Source organism: Triplophysa rosa, linkage group LG14, assembly GCF_024868665.1.
Source record: "Triplophysa rosa linkage group LG14, Trosa_1v2, whole genome shotgun sequence".
NCBI lineage: Eukaryota > Metazoa > Chordata > Actinopteri > Cypriniformes > Nemacheilidae > Triplophysa > Triplophysa rosa.
In genome coordinates this window covers 5,117,891-5,142,440 of record NC_079903.1, presented here as the reverse complement: position 1 = coordinate 5,142,440, position 24,550 = coordinate 5,117,891, and the positions used below count along the sequence as shown (strand labels likewise).

Genomic DNA, 24,550 nt, shown 5'->3' with positions numbered 1-24,550 from the left:
ACATAGTAATACTGTTTAACCATCATACAGTATTTGTAGGTAAGCTGTGTAATAAAAATGTAATGTATTTTAATGTAATAAAACCATGGCTAATATTCATAGTAAATCTTCAATGTATTGGATGTTAAAGTTATGAACTTTTGTGTGATGATATTTCTTTAAATAACTTAATTACATTGGAGTAGATTTCCATTTCCATGTCAACTCCTTAATTATTCAATATAATGTATTAAAAATACAATGTAAAAAAGATGACAATTTACAGTGTACAAATATTTGTAGTATTAGTAAGACAAATAAACTTAAGATATAGACTAGATCAACAAAGACTCTTTTGTCTTTCCCTGCAGGAAAATAAACCATGCGTCAAATTGCCAGTTTTTGTTGTTTCTACATATATTTACAAACATCTATAATACACTAAAATAAAATGTACGATATTGTGTGCAAGCAGTTCATTATTTTCATTCATGTCTACTATCGCTACATGAGCATGTCCCACCTCTTCACTTCGGTTACAATGAAGGCATCGTGTGGGGAATTTGTTTTGTCAATTTTGATCAATAATTTCTCACATTGCTATTACTTTTACTCAAATGAAGTCTTTCTATAAGACAAGTTCATTTTTCCTAAACTGCACAAAAACATCTGCTATTAGGTTTTGTGGTCTGCACACCTGATATAATACCCTACAAAGGAAAGAAAAAGGGGCTACAGTCTTGTTAACAGAGAACAACAGCCATTTGAATACCTTCACCCTATGTTTATATAACATATGAAGTTGTTTTGAACTCATACTCTTAAAAATCTTTGTTTGAAACATGTTTGCGCACTCTTTTCTGTTTTTCAGAAGCAAGAGAAAAATGCAAGAAACAACATTTCAATGTTTAATATTAAAATAGAATGTAAGCAGCAGATTAAAACATATTTACAATGTAAGCCTTAAAAGGTAACTAAACATTTAAGTGAAAGAAAAGATTGCACATCAACATGACACAAAGCATAAATAGCACACCAGTGACAAGCAAAAAGTGAGTCACAGCCTGACATTTACCAAACTTCTAAACGTCAGTATTTTAAGGAACACTCAACATAACGCAACACACCTAGCCGGTCTGCGTGGTTGTGACGGCATAAAATGGTGCAGAACTACAAAAGCTGGTTTCAAAAAACAAATAAAACAACCCTTAGTACACAATTCATAATTCAACTTGTCGTATATTAAAAGTAACACTGTTTAAAAATGTCCATTTTGTCTACCTGCAAAATCTGCCTTGATAAGTACTGGAAATCTGTGGACAAAAAAGTGTATGTGACCAAATACACAAGTATTGAAATGTAGTGTACAAAGATTCCCATTAAAAAGCCTTTGGATACTCAAAATGTTTAAGTAAACAATTCAACGATGCATTAACACGTTTATTTAAAAGCTCAAAACTAAATGAAAGCCATTCAGACTCAAAGGTGCTTCTAGAAATATGCCTTAAGGTTTTTGGCCAATAGCTATACAACAGCTCAAAAGCAAAGGCAAAAGAATTTGATGCGTAACGCCGAGCGGTCACTGGAGTGCAGCACTGGCTCCTTTCTCCGTCATCCGCAGCAAGAGCATCTCAGAGTATTTCTCCAGCAGCGCCACAGCTCTGTCATCTCTGAGCTGGCGTCCGGGAGAATCCTCCGGCACGGGACGGCTGCTCTGGGTCTCCTGAGGGCAGAGGGAGTGTAACTCCGTCTGTACACCCACAAACGCCTCCTGCAAAATACTCTTCATCTGCTCCTGCTGTTCGGATGACTCTTGCGTGGAGCAAAGCTACAGTAGAAAAAAAATAATGTTAGTAAATGCTCGCAATAGCATGCATTCTCTAATACAGATGTCTTTTATCCATTAAAACATTAAAGATCAAGGTGACTTCAATAAACCACTTCAATAAAATAGTAGTATTATTCGTATTATTTCATTATTAAAAAAACTAGACTATGACATTTTAAATGGCCATAAGGGGACAAAAAAATATAGCACTTCAAACAGACTTGACATAAAATAAATATCACCTTGTTGTAAAAGTCAGCTGCTTTATGGATTGTGTGCCACAGTTCATTCACCATCTCCTTACACATCTGGACGCTTGACGTTTCTGCTGAAAAACCTGAAGGACACAAATAAAACTTTTTCAAATAATTTTTCTTTTACTCAATTTAGACTCCTAAAAGAGGAATTAAGGCTATAGACGGTTTCATTGGACACATGCGCCCCGCACAGAACTTACCTTCTGGTCGGTGTTTGGTTATAACAATTTACTTTATATTTCATTTATATTCATTTACACACTGCAAGACATTTTTGAAAAAGTTGTGTTTTGCTATCATTTTTACTGTTTCTTTATTAAGGTTAACAGGCTGAATACGAAAAACAACAATTTGTTACACTGTTATATTAATTTGAAATTATATAAATATATGATTATATATTCATTGTATTGAATCAAATTAAAACGACTCCACAGTTATTGATTCATTGCGGAGGTCTACCGGAAGTTAAGTTTGGGCCACACAATGTTTATGTTGTTGCCGCTGAAACCGTCTATAAAAGCAGAATATAGTTTTTAATAAAAAAATGATGTCTATGTAAACACGGTGAATGTACATATTTGCTATCTGAACCTGATTCTAGGGGTGAAACACGCATTACCTAAGTCTTCCTGTACGTCATCTTTTGTTTCTGTAGACGTCGCTCTGTGTATCGTGTCCGAGTCTGTCTCTGAAATCTGACATGATGACTGTTCATTATCACACAGCCCTGAGTTCGTGTTGTCTTCAACATTGATTTCTGATTCCTTGGTGTTCCCCGCAAACATTTCCAACCCGGCTGACAATCTGCTCTTAGGAGTCAAACTCTTCTCGATAATGCTGATCTGCTGTCGACACTCTTTACCCAGTGAACGCATCTCTGTGGGCGTCACCAAAGCCTGTCGACGAGGAGTCTCCGTCTGCTCGACCTTTGCTAGACGGCTCTTGAGCGACGCAGGTGACAGGCTGGCACGATCAGGGGCATTCAGGTCCAGTCGAAGAGCTGCCCGGGCGCTGTGGTTACCCACGGCAGGAGTGGACAGAGCTGGTATTGGATGAGGGAGCACGTTCTCTTTACATTGCTCTACGCTTAAGTCCACAGTCGGGGCACTAAGAGGAGTCTCCAGGGATGTAGAAACGTTCATACCCTCCACAGAGCTGCTCCGGGACATCTTGGCTCGGGAGCTGGCGGTGGGACCCATGTAGCTGGAGCGTCCAACAGATGCCTCGCACGCATTGCTTGCTGATTTGGTGGAGAGAGAGTTTGTAGTGCTGACGACGTTGTGGGTTTTAGACTGAATGGTCTTGTTTGTGATTTCTGTAGAGCATAAACAAAATGATTCAAAGAAAAACTCATCCATAACTAGATGGCGGCACACCAACCCACAATCAAGAACAACCAAGCCATGAGTTTGTAGACCAAGCGAGAACCAGAAAAGTTAAGCCCACGTGAAAACCACTCTGACTTTGTGGATTTAAGACCCCAGACACTAAAAATCCACCCAACAGACTCTCACAGACCTCCCAGAGCGGTTTTCCAGCGTAACATAGACAAACTGCGGCAAGATTTCCGACCAGACAACGAGGAACGTTTCTTGGGGACTGAAAGACGAGATTTCAGCACACAACATTTGAGAACATTTTTTTATTCAATATTTAACATTTTAGTGATGATTCAAGCACTTTCTCTCCCCAATGTCTCTCTCTTTCTCCTCTCCGTGTCTCTCTACAAGTCTCTTCTGTAAAGCTCGTCTACAGTACTTAGCAAAAGTATTAAACTTGAAATACAAAACCACTAACCTCCAAAATATTCGCACTATATATATTCAGTTAAAATAAGTTTGGAAAATGTACAATACATTATGTGTGCATGTGTATGCATATGTGAGAGAAAGTACGCCAAGAAAACATTTACAATGGCTAGTAGACAGAGAAAAAAAGACATACCTTTCTTCTCACCGTCTTCCTTAATGCTATCAATGCCACTGCTGTTGCTTGAAAGCTTTGATTTATCCTTTGAAACATGAAGATAAGAAAATATAAACGACCCTCTTAGACAACATTGTATGGGCAGAAAAAATGACATCAAAGCTGCCATCTGTAACTTTAGCCTTTATATTGCCAACTCTGTTCAAAACATATTTGGGTCATTCTCACCAAACCACTGAAACATTATGGACATATAATTTGGTAACACAAAAATCATCGTCATAAAAATAATTGTATTCTCTACTTCGCAAAAAACATACTTTTAACAGAGAAATTTATTATTTTTGTATTTTATTGCTTTTTCTGCTGAAATTATCATTACCGTAACGCATCCCGATTTGTCTGAGTGCATTATATGTTGTAATTTAGACACAGTAAAGTTCATGGATTAAAGTGAAACAAATTTTTCTGACTGATTTCTTTTCAGACCAAGTCATATTCCTTTAACCGCCACTATCTAAATAGTAGAAACCAATAGCGTTTTAAAGGGATATGTTTTTAACCACTTTACGTAGTAATGCCAGTTTGCGTATTTTTTAAGATATTTTCAATCTATGAAAAAAATATACTTACCTAGACAAATAATCAACCATCTATAACTTTCCAGTGATTTTTTTTATTTATCTTATAAGACCAAACAATGTTTTCTGAAGCTCTTAATAATTAACAGAACAAAATAAAAGCACCACTGAAGACCAAAAATCTCCAGAGTGCTTTTCACTTTTTCTGCCTTTTGGCTGTGAAACCATATTCCTGAAGCTTGGCTACACATGACATGACACCCATTTAAGTGTTTGACTAGCTACAGTGACTAGTTACAGTGTTTGACTAGCTTTCCCGAGGCGACCATTAAGAAGGTATCACTTTAACATTTCCATGGCAACTCGGTACTGCTTATCATGTGTATATGGTTGCAGGTTACTTATTTTTTACATGGGTTAAAGTCAAACGATGTCACACCCGACAGCTCACCTTATAAATCATTATTACAAGCTTACAATTGTGAGTTAGGACTAGGAGGCGGTTTTAAACATTGACTTATGTACTTGCTCTATAAAACTGATTTTGGTTAACTTTTAACTAGAAAAGAAGTTTCAAATTGCCACTGTAACCAGTTATACTATTACCTGCTGAATAATCATATTTAATAAAAAACTCACATTACAAAAGTACAGAAGTATTAAATGTCAAGTGTCATACACCGCATACCATTGTGCTATCCAGTGTCTGACAGCTATCACTGGATTCATCTGGTATACTGGGCAGACACGCTGCTGGCCGGCAAACAGCACTGCTACCGGCACCTATAGAACTGAAACAACAAATAAAAGCAATCTCATTTCCATCACAATATCATATTTTGTTGTCATAAAAGCACATGAAAGGTTAAATGAGATAAACATGATGACTGGCATTGTTATGAAAGATATGATTAAGATGCTCATGTTGACTCACCGGAAGCGGCTCTGAAATCGAGAGAGGAAGCGTGTGGAGATACTCAGACGTGGATTGAGGAAGTTACTGTCTGTATTGGGCAGCAGACTGCTCAGATCTGTGTTGAAGTTCTCTGAAAGAGTGAAGCCGCAGAAGATCAGACGATCAACAGCGATGAAACGAGGAAACCATTATTAGTGAAACCATTGTGCTCGATATACTCAAGACGACACATTGAAGGTCCTTAACAAATCTTTATTATTCTTTAAAATTCATCTTTTAGACTTTATTCTCCCTTGTGTCGTTTGTCAAACATGTTCATTTTTTGTGGTGGACTCAGAGGAAGAAAAAATCTTATACCATTAGCAGCCACAGCCAGAGTGTCAAAGTGGTGGCGAAGCAGAGTTCCAGGTTCTTCTTCATCCTCCTCCTCCTCAACTCCTGAACTTCCTGTGGAGCTCACGTGACTGAGGGAGTCCGTGTCCACTGCACATGCATGACAACAGGTGGACCTTGACTTTAAAGACTCTAAAGTCGTTTTCTAGGTCAAATGTTTTCACAAACCACATGCTGTATAGTAGAAAGAGACGGAGTAACTCACGGTCGTGTGGTTGATCGCTATGGGAGGCCGGGCTCTCAGCTGAACAAGCACTATCTGGGCTTAGCTCCTCTTCATTGGGGTCACCATCTGCCCCCTCACACAGAGCTTTCACATCAAACTCTCTGCCAGAAGAAAAAACAAGATTATTGGGGGGGGTCACTGATTCACTGTACAGCTGCTTTCTGACTAAAGTTGACTATTGGCAAGGCAACGCAGTCAAGCACTATCGTCATTTACGTTTGCTTTGGCAAGACGTGTTAAAGTTTGGGAACCACTTGTGTAAACTGTTTTTTACAATAACATTCAAACACAGCAGCACGATAACTACAAAACTCTTTGTTTTTGCGCATTTAATGACAAAATGCACAAGAGCTAGACCGACGTGTCAACCACAACACAGTGTAAGAAAATTGTTGTTTCGCCCAACCTTTTTATAGTTCTTGTACAATTCTGTGGTGCTAGTTACTGTGGTGATATTAATTTTCATGTAGCATCAATGTTTTAGTGTATATTTAGCGCAAGTAAATCATTAATTACGATATATTGCAAATAAACAGAAACTGTAAACATTTTCAAATACTTTACAGAAATTTATAGAATTTTCGGACAGTGACAAATGGAAAATTATTTGTAGAGAAGGTGGAATGAAGCGATGATGAGTGACTACGTCTGGAACTTGGTTCGTGAGGACAGTATTAGTCACAAAAGACAAAGACGATCAAATGTCCACTTCTGAAGTTTTGGACGACTCATTTCTAGTAACTGTTGTTTTAAGCTCAGTGTTATGCCAGTACCTTTTAATTTCTACGTACGAGTATTAATACCGAAATGTATAAATTGTAATGTATAAATAAAAAAATTTTTAGGTTTTTTGCGAGTACCATCGATGGTAAAAAAAAGTGATTTTCGTATTCAGCATGTTACACTTCATAAAGAAACTGTAAAAATAAAAGCGAAACACAACTAAAAAAAATTTGTAATCGATTACCTTGATGCAACATTGCAGCACATTACAAAATGCAAGCATCGATGGATTCTATACAAGAAACACCTTAAAAAACAAAAGCACTTCTTACACAGAATCCACTGAAGCTTGCAGCATATTGCCTGTGCGTATGGATAGGACCAACATTTTTAATAACATGAGAAAAGATACATTTCCTAATATGTTGCAATGTCGTGTTGCATCTGTCGAGGTAATCGATTAAAGATCGACCCGTCTTTCCAGCTCTAGTTGAAACACAAAAGAAGTTTTTTTGACGAATGTTGGTAACTGACACCCAGTCACTTGCATTGGTTTTGTGTCCATACAATAAAAGTCAATGGGTACCAGCGCTGTTGGTTACCAACTTCCTTCTCAATATCATCTTTTGTGTTTTGTGGAAGAAAGAAATTATACAGGTTGACATGACAGTAAATGATGACAGAACATTCATTTTTGGGTGATCGTTTAACGCAAACATTCAACTGTATTTTTGATTTTGTTATAAAAGCTTTACCCTTCTCCAGTAGACAAGGCGGTGCTGTTGGCAGGGTACAAAATATAGCCGGTCTTCTCCGGAGAGCTGATCTCTGGAGTAAAGGTCTCGTCTCCCTCTGGCATCTGCGTGAATTCTGCTCCTTGAAGTGAAGAGCTAAAACCATCTCTGGACACCTGCACCAAACAAACACTTTCACATTTGGGCCAATACAAACATATGACTTCTTTCCTGGTACACAAAAATCCCATAGACTCAAGGTGAGCTTTAGTTGCTAGGGTAAAGTGATTGACCCTAGCAACTGCATAGCAACACCCTGTCAACCACCCATCACGTTGCAAATTCAAGTGCAATGACCACTGTTTCCCATAACTTACACTGCAAATCTTCTCCTCCTCCATATCATCATCATCATCATCTATATCTTCATCCAGCAGACTGTCTAAACTTTGCGGGTGGAAGCGCGAGTCCTCCTCAAACTCTTCCTCTCCCATGGCTCTGCTTGGCGTGTGTGAGAGAGGAAGCTGCATGCTCTTCATCTCCAGTACCGTACGGATAGATAGAGGATCCGACTGCACCGCCCAGCGGCCCTGGGGCTGATACTGAGATCTGTTTGCTACACCACTGTCATTCTCACCTCCACCCTGTAACAGCCAATATATCCACAAACCACATGTTAAAGAGGAAAAAACATGACACATTTTATCACGGTATTCACACGTGAACATACATACCAGTCTGCGCACCCACATGGGCATTTTGCCATTGGTTTGGAGCACCACAGCATCTAGAGAGGCTTAAAAAAAATCAAGCAAAACAGAACAAGCACATCAAATAATTACATCGTAAACTTAATTTGATACAGTTCATAAAACCATCCTAAATTCAACAAATATATTTCTGTCCACACTTGGTATTAAAGGGATACTCCATCCAAAAATGTTAATGGGCTTTTGCGACGCTAGAGTGCGCAAACTAATTTCCGGTCATATAACACTATCAAGTTGTTTTGGCTTAACGAAACCCTCAGTAATGTAAAGAGGATCTGTCATATCGCTTTACATGTTACTTTCTTCTTTATTATCTAAAAAAACACCATATTTGCCGGCCAAACATCCTCCTTTTCCTATACAGTGTTATACGACCGGAAATTACTCTGCCGACTCTGGCTTCCCAAAAGCTCACCGGCGCCATCTTGTGCAACTAGCGAATTGTGTCCTTATTTACTAATTTTTGGGTGAACTATCCCTTAAAGATGGTAAACAGATCACAAATGGTCCGCCTTAAACTCAAGTGTAGACAGGAGCTGCGTCTGAATTCGCTCACTCGTTCACTCATTCACTATTCCCTATAGAGCGAACGCTATATAGTCCACTATATGGGGAAGTGAAAGAAAATGAGTGAACGATTTCGGACACTGACGTAATATACCCTGCATCTGACAGTACTCCCGCGGACATTCGTCATAATCCATAAAGCCGCACAAGTGTAATAAAATGACAAATAAGGTGAAAATGATATTTACCATGTTTCTGTATTGGTTTTCAATTAAGAAAACAAAACAACTGTTTGCCACGTTTGCTTACTATTACGTTTATAATGTTCAACAAAATTAATTAATATATTTAAAATTAAACACTGCTGTATATAACATTAATTTAGAAAATAACTATTAACGAGAACAAACACAAGTGTATAAACGTGTATTAGAGGCATCAACGGTCACTGATTCTAATCAGACGATTGTTTCGCGCTGTACCATGCGAAATGTGAACAAGGATGGTACACTCAAAATCAGAATGCATTGTGGGTAAAAGGTAGTGAACAAATGTAGGGAATGAGTTGTTCACTCAGAATTCGGACAACACTACAAAATGGCAAACACCCGATATAGTGCACTATATAGGAGTTAGGGAGCGAATTCAGGCCCAGCTTAAGTTTTGTGATCATAAAAACCACATACAGAGATCCAAACGTTTGTCAAAAAGCGCACAAAAGTGATATGGAAGAGACAACCCACGCACCATCGGTAGAGTCGAGCCTGTCGGGAGTTCTGCAGTCCTCGGCAGCATCTTCTGTATGATGTTCAGGTATCAGGCTGTGCTCCTCTTCCTCCTCCATGTGAGGCAGAGAAACACATGGCACAGCGATGTAGGTCTCTCTCCTAAACGCAGAAGCACAACGTCAGAGGACTCAACAGGCAAATGTAAAAAGTCGATATTTCACAGCTTGACTTAAAATGTCCTTGTATTTGCAGTTCAGTAACATGCCATTCAATTATGTTGACATGAATGAGTTTGTAACTATGTCAATGAAAGTAAAGCAAGAGATCTAGATGATATGTTTGTATGAGGTTAGAATGATTGTACCTGATGGCTTGCTGTTTGCTGGGAGCCCTCTGAAGTCTCAGGTCTGCTCGCTGTTTCCTCTCCGCCAGCCTCTTCCTCATGGAGTTGGTCATCTGAGAGTCCAAGCGCCATACAAACACACAGCTGGATGCAAACACAGAGCTTAACTTTGAATACGCTAAAAATATTCATGATGCAAAGAGTAATCGAATATTTATTTCCTGAATTTTGTCAAATGTCTACACCAGATGCAAAAAAAGGCACTTCCATTTAAATCAATGAAGCCGTCTAGACTGGAAGTTTAATAGCTTGAAATCATCTTTTATTTATTTTATGCAGCAAGCCGTATATGCAAGTCAAATGTTAACCGTATTGGATTTCTGTTGAAAAGAAAAGACGGATACATAGCTGTCCACCCAGTTTACTGTTGTCATCGATCACACTTGCGGCTTATTGGTCCAAATGAATAAAAGGTTTAAAGTACATTGCACGGAATAATTCCATGGTAGTAGACTAAATCCATTGTAAGTTGCATCAGTATTGATTTACCTGTCACCGGATACAGTGATAAGATGTCTACAGTCCTGGCTGAACTTCATACCTGTTACAATTTCTGTGGGGGAACGAAACGTTTTTGGTCAACTTTAAAGCAAGGCTGAAAATATAATTAGGGATGCACCCAAATGAAAATTCTCGGCCGAAAAAGATTTTTGCAGCTCTTCTATTTAGATAGTTTGTGCAATAGTGAAAAAATTGGCTGAGCTTTTAATATTTTGTCTTGCTTTTCAATCTAGTCTAATTGAACATAAAATATAAAATTGAGCAAACCAAGTAAATAAAAATATTGAGCCCTCTCCCTTATTCAATGGACTAACTGACTGAAGAAAGAATGTAATGTACTCTGTTCACCTACAACAAAGAAGTTCACTAAAAAGTGTAATTTAACATCCATGCAAGCAATGCATGCTGAGGCTGACTGACAACCACTTCGGTTCTTCTCTTCTCTCTAAACTCCGCCCACAAAAGCTAACGGACTTTTCTCTCAGAACGTGTACTAGGGATGTACATTCCTAGTATAACTTGACATTCCAATTTGTTTAGTACAGGGAACTGTGTGCACGATGTCAAAGGATGTCGGGAGAGACAGGGCTCCAGGCCGCACGCTCCCGTCCGAAGTACAGTCTACCGGTAACAACGTTTTCGTCTGGAAATTTACTACCGCGCCGCAGGTCCCGTGTCGTGTCTTTCTCTGACACTCGAAAATGCTTCCACACGCCGTCGACATGTTTGCTGCATTAATAAAGCGTTTGTGTCTCTCCACGTGCTGGTTGCTGCTTGATCGCACCAGACGTCATGTTCTGTAAAATGTATTCGGCTTATTTCACTTAATCTCTTATTTGCATTCGGTGCATCCCTAAATAGAACAAATACGTTTTACCTGAATGTCCAAATAAAGTGGCCACGCACTCCCCCGACTCATAATCAAAGATGCAGATGTTTTTGTCTGAACAACTGGTGGCCAGAAACATTCCTGAAGGATCCAAATGGACCTGTGAGCAAAAAGTTTTATATTATTCCATTAGGCTTCTCAAGTGTTTTTAGATGGATTTTGCTTTTACATTTCATTAGCAGTTAGGAACAGTTCGCCCCGAAATGAAATGTATTCACAATAAACCATTTCTTCAAAACACTCGGCGCACCTTCAGTAGAGTCCCATCATCATTCAGGGAGCCCTTAAAACACTTCTTCATCTTTCCACTCCTCACATTGTAAACTCTGAAAACAGAAAAAAAACAGATTTAAAGATTAAAGCACAGATCTGACAATGGTCTTGAAGTAAAAACTGAACTCACTCCATCAGTAACACAAATCTTACCTGATGTTACGATCCTGGCATGCGATGGCAGTGTGTGTGCGTGTGGCGTCCAGGTCCATGTCGTACAGAGTCGTCTTCTCTACTATGTGATGGGATCGTGAAAAGTTCAAACCCTCAGAGGTCTTTTACAGGACAGAGAAGAAACAAACGCTCAATATACTACAAAGCCTGATATTCATATACAACTTTTACATTTACAGTCAGTAAAGCTGAGGTTGTCTTACAATGTGAGACTATGGACCAAGAGAACAAAACACCACTGCTTAACACATTTTGCAACTTGAATGAAAGCCTAAACTGTGTCTACCTAAATACAAATAAACAATGTCTACTTTTAAGTTCGTCATAAAACCTGTAAGTGGTTTTCTAGTGTGCAAGAAAACTGTGGCATGCTCACCATCTCAGCCGATCGGAAGTAAATGCTTTTATCAGCGCCGCAGCTGACCATACACACATCCGAGGTCAGTCCTACAACAACACATTGATAAGAACACGACATACACGAAGAAACAGTAGATCTCTGCAGTGTATGAACGACATTGTGTGTTTCTGTTAACTCGCCTGTGAACTTGATGGCTGTGATGGAGGCTGAATGATCGTAAACTGTCTGTACGAGGTTATAGTTCTTCTCCATGTCGAAAATATGAATGAGTCGATCACGACTTGCTGAAGCCAACAGACGCAAACCTGACAAAAAAAAAAAAAGATGCATCATTTGAACCCTAAAACGCTCAACGTTCACTTTCTGAACTTGTATTTGCAATCAATACAATGCTCAAAAACAGGGGCGCTTATTAAAGGGATAGTTCGCCCAAAAATGAAAATTCTGTCATAATTTACTCACCCTCAGGTTGCTCCAAACCTTCACAGACTTCATTGTTCTGCTGAACACAAAGGAAGATATTTGGAATAATGTCAGTAACCAAACAGATCTCATCCCCCATTTACTGCCATAGTAGTAAATAGAAAATAGTAGAAAAATCCTATGGCAGTAAATAGGGATGAGATCTGTTCGGTTACTAACATTCTTCCAAATATCTTCCTTTGTGTTTAGCAGAACAAAGACATTTACACAGGTTTGCGACTACTTGAGGTTGAGTAATCGATGACAACATTTTCATTTGAAGGTGGACTATCCCTTTAAGAGGTTAAAAACCTGCTTATATATATGCTTATATGAATTCTTATGCTTCAACCGCAAAGTAAAACAAAAGCTTTTGAGCTGTTCATGTTGCAGTCAGTGTGATATAAAATCATTGAAAGAAATTACACCCTTACAAGTCTCATTAGGCGAGAAGGCCAGACACAAGACCTCGGAATCATGGGCCTCGATTTTCACCAGCTCGTCCATAAACTGCAAGCCAAAAATTCTGAAGAAGAGACATGTGATTGAGTTCTGAATTATAAAAAAGATTAATCGAGTGCAAAAAGAGATTGAAAAAACATTGGCTTTGGAGAATAAATGCATCTTCTCTGGCCAATTGGCATAAAGCTCTGTTTAGTTAGAAACTGCAACGTTACGTGGCTAGGGATGGGTATTGTTAAGATTTTAACGGTATTACTACACTTATCGATACTGCTTATCAGTCCAGTACTTTAACGGTATTCTTATAGGTACTTTTTGAAATAAAGATATGTCTTCTTGGGGATGGACCAGTGGAATCAGAAGGAGTGGGTGCTCAAAAAACACTTCACAATCTTTATAAGGGTATTTGTATTTTACTCTAAATAGTTATGTATTTGTGTATGTTTATTTTGTGTATACTGAATTATTTCAGTTCTCAGTGTAATATGATTACACATATAGGCAGATTTATTTTTTTAAGAAAATGGATTAAATGTGTAATTTCCTTTCACCCATGTGGAATTAGCATAGTTTTAAAGTTATGGAAACCAGTTAGATCGTATTTACAGTTGTTTTAAATAGGGTGAATGGCATTAGCATATATTATATAAAGAATGTTCAAGTAACGTCTGTTAGCATTCAGCATACATACCTGACGTAGATGGGGCATCAAGAGATGAACTAGATTGGGCTAAGCAGTCAAAAACAGTGCATCTCTCTGTCTGTACATGATGCACTTTTGACAGATTACTTGTGTTTCCACCCTTACAAGCAAAGGTTTTGATTCACTTGTGGCAACGAGCATCGTCACTGTCAGCATCAACTTTGGTGAAGTGTAACCAAACTTTTAAACGTTTAGTTCTCTCCGCCATCGTCGCGACTTAAGAGCGTCTTTCTTCTGTGCGGCTTTTCGCGTTATTTTGATAATCGATTAATTTAGCAATTATTAGACCGATTATTCGACTAATCATCGATTATTTCGCAGATTAATCAGTATGCTTTGATCGATTATTCAGTTTTTGAAATTCATTAAAATATTGAGTTTGACCTATTTTAACTAATAAATAAAACAAGGACATTATTTCAGCTTTTGAAAATAGCTGAGTGAACTTCGAGCCAGCTGTATGGAGAAATTTCCTTCAGGTTTCTGTCTTCCATCAATAGTATAATAATCAATAATTCAGCTTGATTCAATATCAACTTATTTGGATATATAAAGTAGGTTCTTAGAGTACATACGGATTAAAAATGTATAGCTTGAATGCACTGTTAGTCGCTTTGGATAGAAGTGTCAGCTAAATGCATAAATGTAAATGTAAAAAAAGTTTTTTTTCTTAAGGAAAAACGCAACTAATGATGTAAAAACTATACAGGGAATCAAGTCAGTACAACACCATACCATTAAAAGTTAAAAGTATACAACTTATTTGTATACAACTGCACATACTGAAGATTTTAAAATGATGAATAATAATAACTAATGATTCTAAAGACTGTTCAATTACAATTATCAATTACATGATTTATTTAAGATAAATATAGGCTACCCCAGCTGGAAAGAAACAATAGAAACCCAATAGAACCAATCAAAAAATTTTGAATGGTTTCCATTGAAATACTATTATAAACAATAAACTTTTTTCCTTAAAACAGTTACAAAACTCATTTTTGTAGTATGTTTTGGGCATTATTCCCACCAATAGAATTCATCACGTACCAATAAACATTAGACCATTATAGTTTCCATTAAAACCAATTCAATTACCATAATCCATGACATTTTCTATGGTATTTTGGGCAGGGTTCTATTGTTTATTCAGCCGGGACGTTTAATCCTTTTATGCAGGTACAGATGGAGCATTTTAAAGAGTACATAACTAGGGATTTTTAAGGTCCTACTTTGGTTTACGGAGTGCCCAACAACAAGTTTATGTACATAGGTGTAAAAACACCATTATTACGAAATAATAGGCAGTTATTCTTACCTTACTTCTTGACTGACTCTCAAATGATTCGTTCCGCGATTCATCGGTCTAATCCCCTCCTTTCCGCTAGCCTAGTCTGATCTGATTGGTCAGATGGTCTAGTCTGCTGTGATTGGTCTACCGCGAATGAGGCTCAGAAGCTACAGTGTTTGGGGGAGAAGAGTGAAGTTTTGGCGGGCAGTCCTAGCAAAAAGTAGGCGGGGACTATATGTAGTGACGTAAATCCGCAGCGGTTCGCGAATCGGACAAGGGATGACTCGTTTGTGTGATTCAGAGTCGACTCCCTTTTTTTCCAGGCCAATAACTTTGTTATTCATTCACCTTCGGATTTACAACTTGGCAGACTGCTTACATTCAAACACGGCAACATTACACACTGCATGAAATGTCATTTTCATGATCTCATGTTATGTACTCTTTAAATGATACACTTCAGCTTCTAAGAGAACGTGTTTATGGGGGTGAAGAAAGAGTTTGCAGTATAGTTCCTCCTCACTCACTGCAAATGCTCGCTCTGTGACTGGATGCATTTTAAATTCACAGTAAGGATGCACTCCTGTAACATTACATTACACACGTGCCTTTCAATAAACCGACTGAAGGTGGGATAATGTATTTATATGCTAGGCGAAATAGGCGTAAAATGCAAAAATCTCTCTGTGGCAATCATCACAGACCACTCTGCTAGTTCAGCTTGCATTGGCAAGCGGCATGTTCTTCTACTGCGTTGCCTCTTGAAGGGTAGTCGCGCTACAGCGCCCCACAAGTCAAACCATGTTATTGCGGGCGCTTAAAATACATCATGTGAAATCAACTACTCGACAACAAAATGATTTGTCGACAATTTTTTTTACTGTCGGCGTTATCGATAATGTCAACTAATCGTTGCAGCCCTAGTGTGCACGCTGTGTAGACACAAACTGCATGAGAGACATGTGACGTGCCGACTCGCGGATAACGAATATGCATGCGCCGAAGACTAAATTCTTGGTGTTATTGAAACTTAGAAACTATTGTTGAGATAAAATGTGCAAGATAACATTAATGTAGCAATAACATATAAGATATTTTTCCTGAGGACCAAAAGCAGAACCGATAAGGGCGGAGCTCGATGCTCCGTTCTTTCATAATTTTGCCCCGGGGCCCATTTAAGACCTGGTTTCGATACCCATCCCTATACGTGGCTGAGATCAAATTGTGTAAACGATTTCAAGCCCAAATGACTTCCATTAGCTAGTGTCAAACACATACTGTGGGTCTACTAAAAACATTGAAAGCTTTTACCCCAGCAGCTTCTCCAGAACTCAGTGTATCAAATCAAATCAAAAGATAAATTATGAATTGGCCAAAAACTTCATAGTCATAAGTGTTTCTGTATGCCTCTTACCTCAAGTTCCCGCTGCGGTCCCCAGCAGCCAGATGTTGGCCATCGGGACTGATTTCCAGCACCCTGATGCCAGATTTACCATCCTGGTTGCTTCCCTCAGCTTTCTCAGCCTCGGCTTTGAGGTATTGTGTGTCTTCATCCACATTCACAATCCTCATGAGATCCTGCGGAACAGGTACGCATAAAATTAACAAACAACTACAAAACAGACTTCTATCAAGATACCAGTCTGTGGTTTATCAATTCCATACCTGACTGTAAAGGTTGTGCCGATGAGCGAGCCCTTGGCTGTGACCCTGCGGCAACTCAATTTTCCACAGGCGAATGGTGTTATCTGAGGAACAGGTGAGGAACGAGCCGGGCGACAAACACGCCGCTGAAGAATCTTCTAGCTCAGGATAGGCCTGTATGAATATGCATTAACATATAGCTTTGAAAGCCAATGCTTGTGGGTTGTTATCCTTCAGGGAAGATTATTGTTTCTTTCTCTGTATTGGTCTCCCAAGTTATCTAAAAGCACCAGAGGCTAGTATCATATCACTCGAAGCCTAAAAAGTACTGTGTGTAGCATTACGAAACACGCGCCACGTATACGTACCTCCACACTCCAAACACATCTGCTGTGATAGAGGGCAGAGTAGACCTTCCCGACATTTTGAATCTCTCTCACATCCCATACGTATACGCTGTGGTCATTATACACGCACGTCAAGTGCTTCGTCACAGGATCGAATGTTAAAGCCAAGGTATCCGGATACTGAGCTTCAGGATTTGCCCCAAACAGATGCCTACAAATAAGAGAAGGATGTTGAAGGAACTTGAGAAATTACTCCATGTAGGTATGAATCGAATCAAAATGAATCAGCAAAATGAGCTTAAAATGTTGCTAAAATCTTTTCTCGAGAACGGCACTTAGTGAAAGCTCTTCTGAACATCTCGTACCCCGGCTGGATGCCTTGAGACACATCCACTCCTAAGCAATGTGGCCGGTGGAGAGTGGTGATATAATGAAGGTCCTTTGGGCTGAACACACGCACCGTGCCATCCGCACAACCGCAAAAAACAAACGTCTCGCTCACCGACAAGCACTGGGATGATGTGGTCTACAATACAAACGCAGAACATAGATGCTGTATTAATACCAGGGTTTCATGTTATTCTTCAAGAAAGTAAATGTTTATGCTTTACTAATTTATTATTACACATTTATTTCAAGCTATTATGTAAACTTAAGACTTAAGGTCTTTGCACATACAGTCCGAAAATTTCGTATGCGTTTTTTCCTATTTAGCGCTCGTTTGTACGGTGTCTCTGGATTGTCAAAACGCCCCTCAAAATGCTTGCTACAGATGCGAAAAACGCAGAAAACCCAGTCCGAATTTTTTTATGACGGACGAAAATATTGGAGGCAGTGTGTAAATGTGATTGAGGTCGTATTTATTTTTTAACGTGCAGAAATTTCTGACGCAAATTTAGGACTCAATGTGCAATGGCTTTAACTCTGAATGTTTATTTGAACGCTTCAAGTTTATCCGTTGTTCAAATATTAACAATATCTAAAAGTAAAGTGTGCAAGTCTAATGATTTTAAAGAGGGCTTACCGTTGTCTCCACATAATAAACTGTGCAACAAAAAATACTACTATATTTTATTTTATCTTTACCTTTGAAGTCCCAGTGAACCGGAAGTTGCAATCGTTTTTACTCCCGTACTTTTGATGCATTTCCGAGAGAAATGGAATTTTGAATGAGAAAAATAGTGGGCGTGGCTTTCATCTTTCTCTGCAATTTGATTGGATGCATAAAAAAAAGCCGTTGCATTTTGAAATGGAACTGGCAGCAGGCTGACAGTTGAAGGGGAGGAGTTAACGGATGCTCCGCCCAAGCCATCTAACATACGTCACCTTATGGCTGGAATACACTACAAGACTTAAAATCTGAGATTTTTTTTAACTAGACATCATACACAAGTTTCAGATAGAAACACACTAACTGATGAAATCTGCAGACTGGCACAGACTTTCTGCAACAAGTCCAGACTGAAAATCTGGGCAAAATCTGAGCAAAAGTCTTTAAGTGTATTTTAGCCTTAAGATGGATAGTCATTCCAGGACGGAAGTGCATTTTCAGATTTTAACCAAAGATTATGAGGGCACACGGTTTTTAAAAAAAGAATGACCCACATTGATAAACTATTTACAATAAACGCTGCAATATTTCATGAAAAAATAGGCAGTGTTATTTTTTATGTCACTGGGACTTTAAAGCAGTATTGAACCTGTGGTCACTTTTAGTTACTTGCCTTTAGGTCAACCCAGGAATCCAGTTGTCTGTTGCTGTTAAACTGGCACAGCAGACCCGTGCGTGTGATGCAGTAAGTGCTGCTGGCCATAGCGCCACGACCACAAGCCAAACCACAAAACTGACTGTTCTGATGTTCCCCTAGCAACCCCGAACGACCAATCAGAGGCACGGTGCTGTTCACCTGGAGAAACCAACCGGTAAAACATCATAAACAACTTACAGAACAGTGATTCAGAAAATGTATGTTTCTATTTGAACAGAAGGGAGAAAAACATTGTTATGCGTATCTTCAGTCATCAGAAGGATGTGGGCAAATACAGGAAACTGCACTGAACACTTCTAAAAAAATAAACCAATTCAATCCATGCCAAGTGTCTTACCCTCCTCTCCTTCGATGCATCTAGATACCAGAACTTAACATGCCTGTTCCCTGCCGTTACAAAATAGCTGTTGTCCTCGGAAAAAGAGACGGCGAGCACTCGACTGGACACCTTATTGGATGCGATAACTGTCCCCTTCTGTAAAGAGAAATATAAGAAAAACAAGAGGCTTCCGTTCACTCTGAAAATATGATGCATATGACTTGTTTTTTATTTGTATCAATTCAACTTTTGGTTGAAATAAAGCAACCAAAATTCACACAAATTATTATTACACATTCCTGGCCTCATAGAGCACAAATCAATGCACATTGTGCCAAAGAAAAAAAAACATCTATTCTGACAATGTTATAGCAAACTAGCATTGTTATTTCCATCATCCAATCAATAACAAACAGATCAAATGAGATGTCAAAGAAACTGAACATTAACTTTGATATCAGCATTACTGTGTAAATGCAAAAGCATCATTCACCTTCAAAATGAAAATTCTGTCATTAGTAACTCTTGTCATTTCAAACCTGTATGACTTTCTTTCTTCCGCAGAACACAAAAGAAGATATTTTGAAGAATGTTGTTAACAGCCCTCCATTCGCTTGCATGGTTACAATAGAAGTGAATGGGGGGATGTGCTGTTCTGTTACCAACATTTTTCAAAATATCTTCTTTTGTGTTCTGCAGAAAAAACAAAGTCATACAGGTTTGAAATGACAAGAGGGCGTGTAAAGGATGACAGAATATTCATTTTGAATGTGAACTACTCCTTTAAAATACATCACGTGGTTATTCGTGGTATTGACAAGTTACTAAAACTAACAGCTGGCTGTTGTGTTGTACCCACCTTCCACTCCCAAACGCTGACGGTCCTGTCATGCTGGTATCCCACAGACACTATATAGCTCCCATTGGGGGAAAAAGCTACACACGCCACCCCGTACTTATGGCACTGGACCTCTGCCACCTGCGTCCGCTCTGCCACATCCCATACCCGCACACAGGGCATGTGCCCGCTCTGCCCAGCAACACGGAGAGAGAGTATACAGAATAAATGAATGAAAAACAGGTGGGAGAGGGAAGTTATGGTTACAATTGGAACGTAAACTGCTTGAACTATGAACATACATGTTGCAGAAACACTACACAAGTCATATGACACAACTATATGATGTATTTCATTTAGCAAATGCCTTCCAGAAACTATATACTGCAAATTTTGGGAAACGTGTCATGCAAGCAATCCGTGCAAGTAGACATAACACACGGTGCATGATCTACACCCAGCAGGAGTATGAGCAGCATGGTAGTAAGTTATACAGAAAATGAATGATGAGAATGTTGAACACTCGCAGAAACCGAATACCAGGACAGATGAGGAAAAGCAGACAGCCACCAATAAATAAAGCTCTGTGTCAGAATTTAGGACAACGTGTGCTCTTCACAAGTTCATATGATCACTAAAGGCTTGTTCACACCACGTACAATAGGTATTCAGTGTGACAACACTCAGCTCATGATACAATATGATAAACAATACGGGTTCACGATTACAATTAAAGTAAACATTCACCCAAAAAATGAAAATTCTGTCATCATTTACTCACCCTCGTCATTTCAAACCTTTATGACTTTCTTTCGCAGATCACAAAAGAAGATATTTTGAAGAATGTTGGTAACCGAACAGCATCGGCACCCATTCACTCCTATTGTATGGACACAAAACCAATGCAAGTGAAGGGGTGCCAGTTAACAACTTTCTTCCAAATATTTTTCTTTTGTGTTCTGCGGGTGAAAGAAAGTAATTCAGGTTTGAAATGACAAGAAGGTGATATGATGACAATTTTCATTTTGGGGTGAACTATCACTTTAAACAAAATTTAAAAAATCAAGGAAATGAACAATTATCATGTTTTTTTTTTATTGATCATCTTTAAGGTTTACATGAATGTACTGTATGTAAATGAATACTTCTATAGATCCATCACTGAAATTAAACAGAATTTTATCACAAAATTCTAATTAAAGGGATAGTTTACTAAAAAATGAAAATTATGGCATCATTACTTACTCTCAAGTTGTTCCAAAACTGTTTAAAGTACTTGGTTAGGTTGATCGCAAAAGTTTTAAAGAATGTGGGAAACTAAACAGTTCTGGGTCACCATTGAATACCATAGTAGTTTTTCCCCCTATTATGAAAGTCAGTAGTGCCCCAGAATTGTTTGGCTACAGATACTTTTCCAAATATCTTTCTTTGTGTTCAACAATAACATTTACACAGGTTTGGAACAACTCGAGGGTAAGTAAATAATGACAGAATTTTCATTTTTGGGTGAACTGTCCCTTCAAGAAAGCTAAACCTTTCATAATTTACTCACCCTCAGGTTGTTTCAAACCTATATTATTTTCTTTGTTTTGTTAAACACAAAGAAAGATATTTGTAAGAATGTTAACCGTTTTCAGTTATGTGACATCATCCACTACCATAGTAGGAAAAAAACGGTATCTTTCTTTTGTTCTGTTGAACACAAAGTGAGATATTTTGAAGAAAACAAACAGTTCTGGGGCACCTTTGACTACCATTTAATTTTCCTACTATGGCAGTCAGTGATGTCACAGAATTGAAAATATATATTTCTCTGTGTTCATCAGAACAAAGTTATTTATACAGGTATGAAATGACATGAGGTTGAGTGAATGATGACAGAATTTTCATCTTTGGGATAGTTTACCTTCAAATTGAAATTTCCGTCAGTATTTACACGCCCTCGTCAATTCAAATCTGTATGACTTTCCTTCTTCTGCAGAACACAAAATAAGATATTTTGAAAATGTTGGCAACATAAAACCATTGGTCCACATTGACTTGCATAAGTTTTGTGTCCATACAATAGAAGTCAATGGGGACCAACGGTTTTTGGTTACCAACATTTTTCAAAATTTATTCTTTTGTGTTTTGCAGAAGAAAGAAAATCAAACAGGTTTAAAATGACAACAGTGTGAGTAAATGATGACATTAATTTTCCACAAAAACGATGCAGGTCATGTTCCTGTTTAAGTAAAGTAAATAACAGGTTGAAAGCATAACAGAACTTTTATTTTTGTTTAAAAAAACATGAATTTGAACAAATATCGGTCTGCTGCTCGAAAGAAAATAAAACCTTTGCTCTGTATTTGTGATTGCTGTCGCTACAACTACCCTGTCGGTTTACCAAGTTGGGACAGACACTGCGCCTCGCCATGGCAACCAGGGGAGCTGGAATGTGTCGAAAGGCTTGACACCGACGCACAAACCGCCCTGACACAACCCCTTCTACCACATCATACAGACATTACTGTACTCATCCTTAACACACCAGACCATATTAATCACTAATAGGTCGCATACAATCGACACTTTACACAGACGTCATTTTTGGCCCACATAAAACAACAACAGCGCTTACCTCACCAGTGACCAAATATTTTCCATTCTGCGAGAAAGCCAAAGCGCTGAAGGTTTTCCTGGGAAACAAACATGATTTAATTCAACACAATCCACAGCGTTATGCAAGATACAACAACATCGCAATGTCATTTACCTAGATGCGTTAAATATGTGAGTCTGTTTGTTTTTCTTCGGGCTCAGGATGACAACAACACAACTGAAAATAAAATATCACAGCATTAGTTTTCACTGAAAGAAAAACGTGCGACCGTCTCAAGCCTCAGGAATACTAACCATGGTTTTATCAGAGTAAAAGTTTAGTAACCATGTTTTTGGCAGATTGTTTACCATAGTTTTACTACAAAATACTATGGTTTAACTATAGTTATTGCGATGAGTCAATTTGTGGTTAGTAGTACAAATGGCTTTATTATTGTCGGTTACTGTTGAAAAAATGTATTTTGATAAGAAAAATGTCTTGACATAATGTATGACACACATAATGTATTAAAGTCTTTGCATTAGACAGTAAAAAAATTAGACATCGACAAAAGAATTGCAATGACTTTTAACCAATTTGTCTCAGTGTATTTTTGTCAATGTATATCGGCGATGGACCATGACAGCCAGAAAGTATCCACATCCTTGTCCAAATGTTGACAGTTCAGATGTTTAGAATAACTTCAATTTTCTCATTTGATCTGGCATCTTAAATATCTGAAGTTAGTTTTGTGGACAAAAATATACCGGTTCAAAGTAAACTTAATGTTTTTGAAGTGGTTGAATAATGAAGAAAAGGCAGCCAATGAATAAGAGCCGGGCATAGATGGGAACTCCTGTTTAAAAAGCATCTCAGAAGTGGTGCCAAGAGAAAATGTCTTCACGTGTTAAGGATGTGAGCACTTTTACTATAATAAACCATGGTTAACTTTTACGAGGTGAACAACACTACACGTATTATTGTTCGATACAGAAACAGTCGTACCCTGCTGGATATGCCACTAAACCAGTGTTAGGATCACATGTTAAAGCACTGCTGCTGCAGGCAGTGATGCCCAAGACCTTCTCTAACACAACCTGCAAACACAATACATACAACATCAGCTAATACGCGGCTATTATTAACGGTGTGTGCCTTTTTTTATGAGTGTCGACACTGCCTAGTGCATTTTAAAAACAGGAAGACCCGTTTCAACGTCTGAGTTTCTCTGGCCTGCTCAACTTCAGCAAAAACAAGACGTGTGTCGTGTTAATCTTACCCGGTTGTGAATGTCTCTTCTGTTACTCTGTCGGGTCTTCCTCCTCATGTTCGCTGCTGATGAAATGCTATTGTTATTGTTGACTTTCTTCGCTCGAGAGGCCATACAACTTGAGTTTAAACCCGATCCGAACACCACAGCTCCATCTGCCATAGTATGCGACTCTTCTTAAATGCTCATTAAAAACACAAAAACCTCCGGTTATGAATGCATGCGCATTTCACACCGACAAATATTAGTTTGCACTTTAAAACGCTTGGTAAACGCTGTCCAGTGGCTATTAATATGCGAGTATAGGCGAATGGTATATACTCCAATAAAACGTATAATACTGATTATGGTTCAGAGTTCTTAACTTTTAATGTAAAGTTAGATTAAATATATTTTTCGACTGAAAACGAAACTCCGTCAATGTGTACAGCTGTAAGCAATGAAGTTCACGTAACGTGATCCGATAATAGAACTTTCAAACATACACCGCCCTCTGTGATTGGATGAATCTCACAGGGAAGGCGGGATCATTCATGTAGCTCACCAACCATTAGTCGTTTTAAGATTACATCATATACAGCACCGACCACTGTATTAGGTGACGTTTCTCAAAATCACAGTCAAAGCAATAATCTTTAGTCTAATTAATGGTCTAATATAATAAATAATAATATGTGTTTCGTTTTAAT

General features: G+C 38.4%; 1 protein-coding gene across 3 annotated transcripts; it reads right to left on the bottom strand.

Moving 5' to 3' along the window:
- Window positions 1-874: 874 nt before the first annotated feature.
- wdr62 (WD repeat domain 62) lies at window positions 875-24,302 on the bottom strand. 3 transcript variants are annotated; one of them, XM_057351418.1, is made up of 32 exons: window positions 23,871-24,302; window positions 23,597-23,688; window positions 22,766-22,828; window positions 22,631-22,688; window positions 20,032-20,202; window positions 19,191-19,328; window positions 18,809-18,991; window positions 17,450-17,610; window positions 17,106-17,295; window positions 16,759-16,911; window positions 16,508-16,671; window positions 13,069-13,160; window positions 12,352-12,477; window positions 12,188-12,258; window positions 11,791-11,912; window positions 11,615-11,690; window positions 11,353-11,464; window positions 10,464-10,527; window positions 9,936-10,058; window positions 9,591-9,730; window positions 8,301-8,362; window positions 7,944-8,210; window positions 7,588-7,742; window positions 6,089-6,210; window positions 5,848-5,973; window positions 5,509-5,620; window positions 5,263-5,365; window positions 4,012-4,078; window positions 3,586-3,666; window positions 2,687-3,382; window positions 2,050-2,144; window positions 875-1,807 (listed from the first exon to the last, which is right to left on the bottom strand). In XM_057351418.1, exons 1-32 carry the CDS (start codon window positions 24,021-24,023, stop codon window positions 1,559-1,561), a joined length of 4,587 nt encoding a protein of 1,528 aa, XP_057207401.1. In that variant the 5' UTR covers window positions 24,024-24,302; the 3' UTR covers window positions 875-1,558. The 3 variants fall into 3 exon arrangements, with proteins under 3 accessions (XP_057207401.1, XP_057207402.1, XP_057207403.1); XM_057351419.1 differs by lacking the exon at window positions 3,586-3,666 and having other exon boundaries at window positions 23,871-24,300; XM_057351420.1 differs by lacking the exon at window positions 23,597-23,688 and having other exon boundaries at window positions 23,871-23,962.
- Window positions 24,303-24,550: the final 248 nt, after the last annotated feature.

Coding starts and splice junctions, on each gene's coding strand:
- wdr62 (XM_057351418.1), bottom strand. CDS start 24,023: ATGGCAGATGGAGCTGTGGTGTTCGGATCGGGTTTAAACTCAAGTTGT. Junction 12,478..13,068: donor CTTCTCGCCTAATGAGACTT/GTAAGGGTGTAA, acceptor TTTTTTTGTCAG/GTTTGCGTCTGTTGGCTTCA. Junction 1,808..2,049: donor CAGCTGACTTTTACAACAAG/GTGATATTTATT, acceptor TTTCTACTGTAG/CTTTGCTCCACGCAAGAGTC.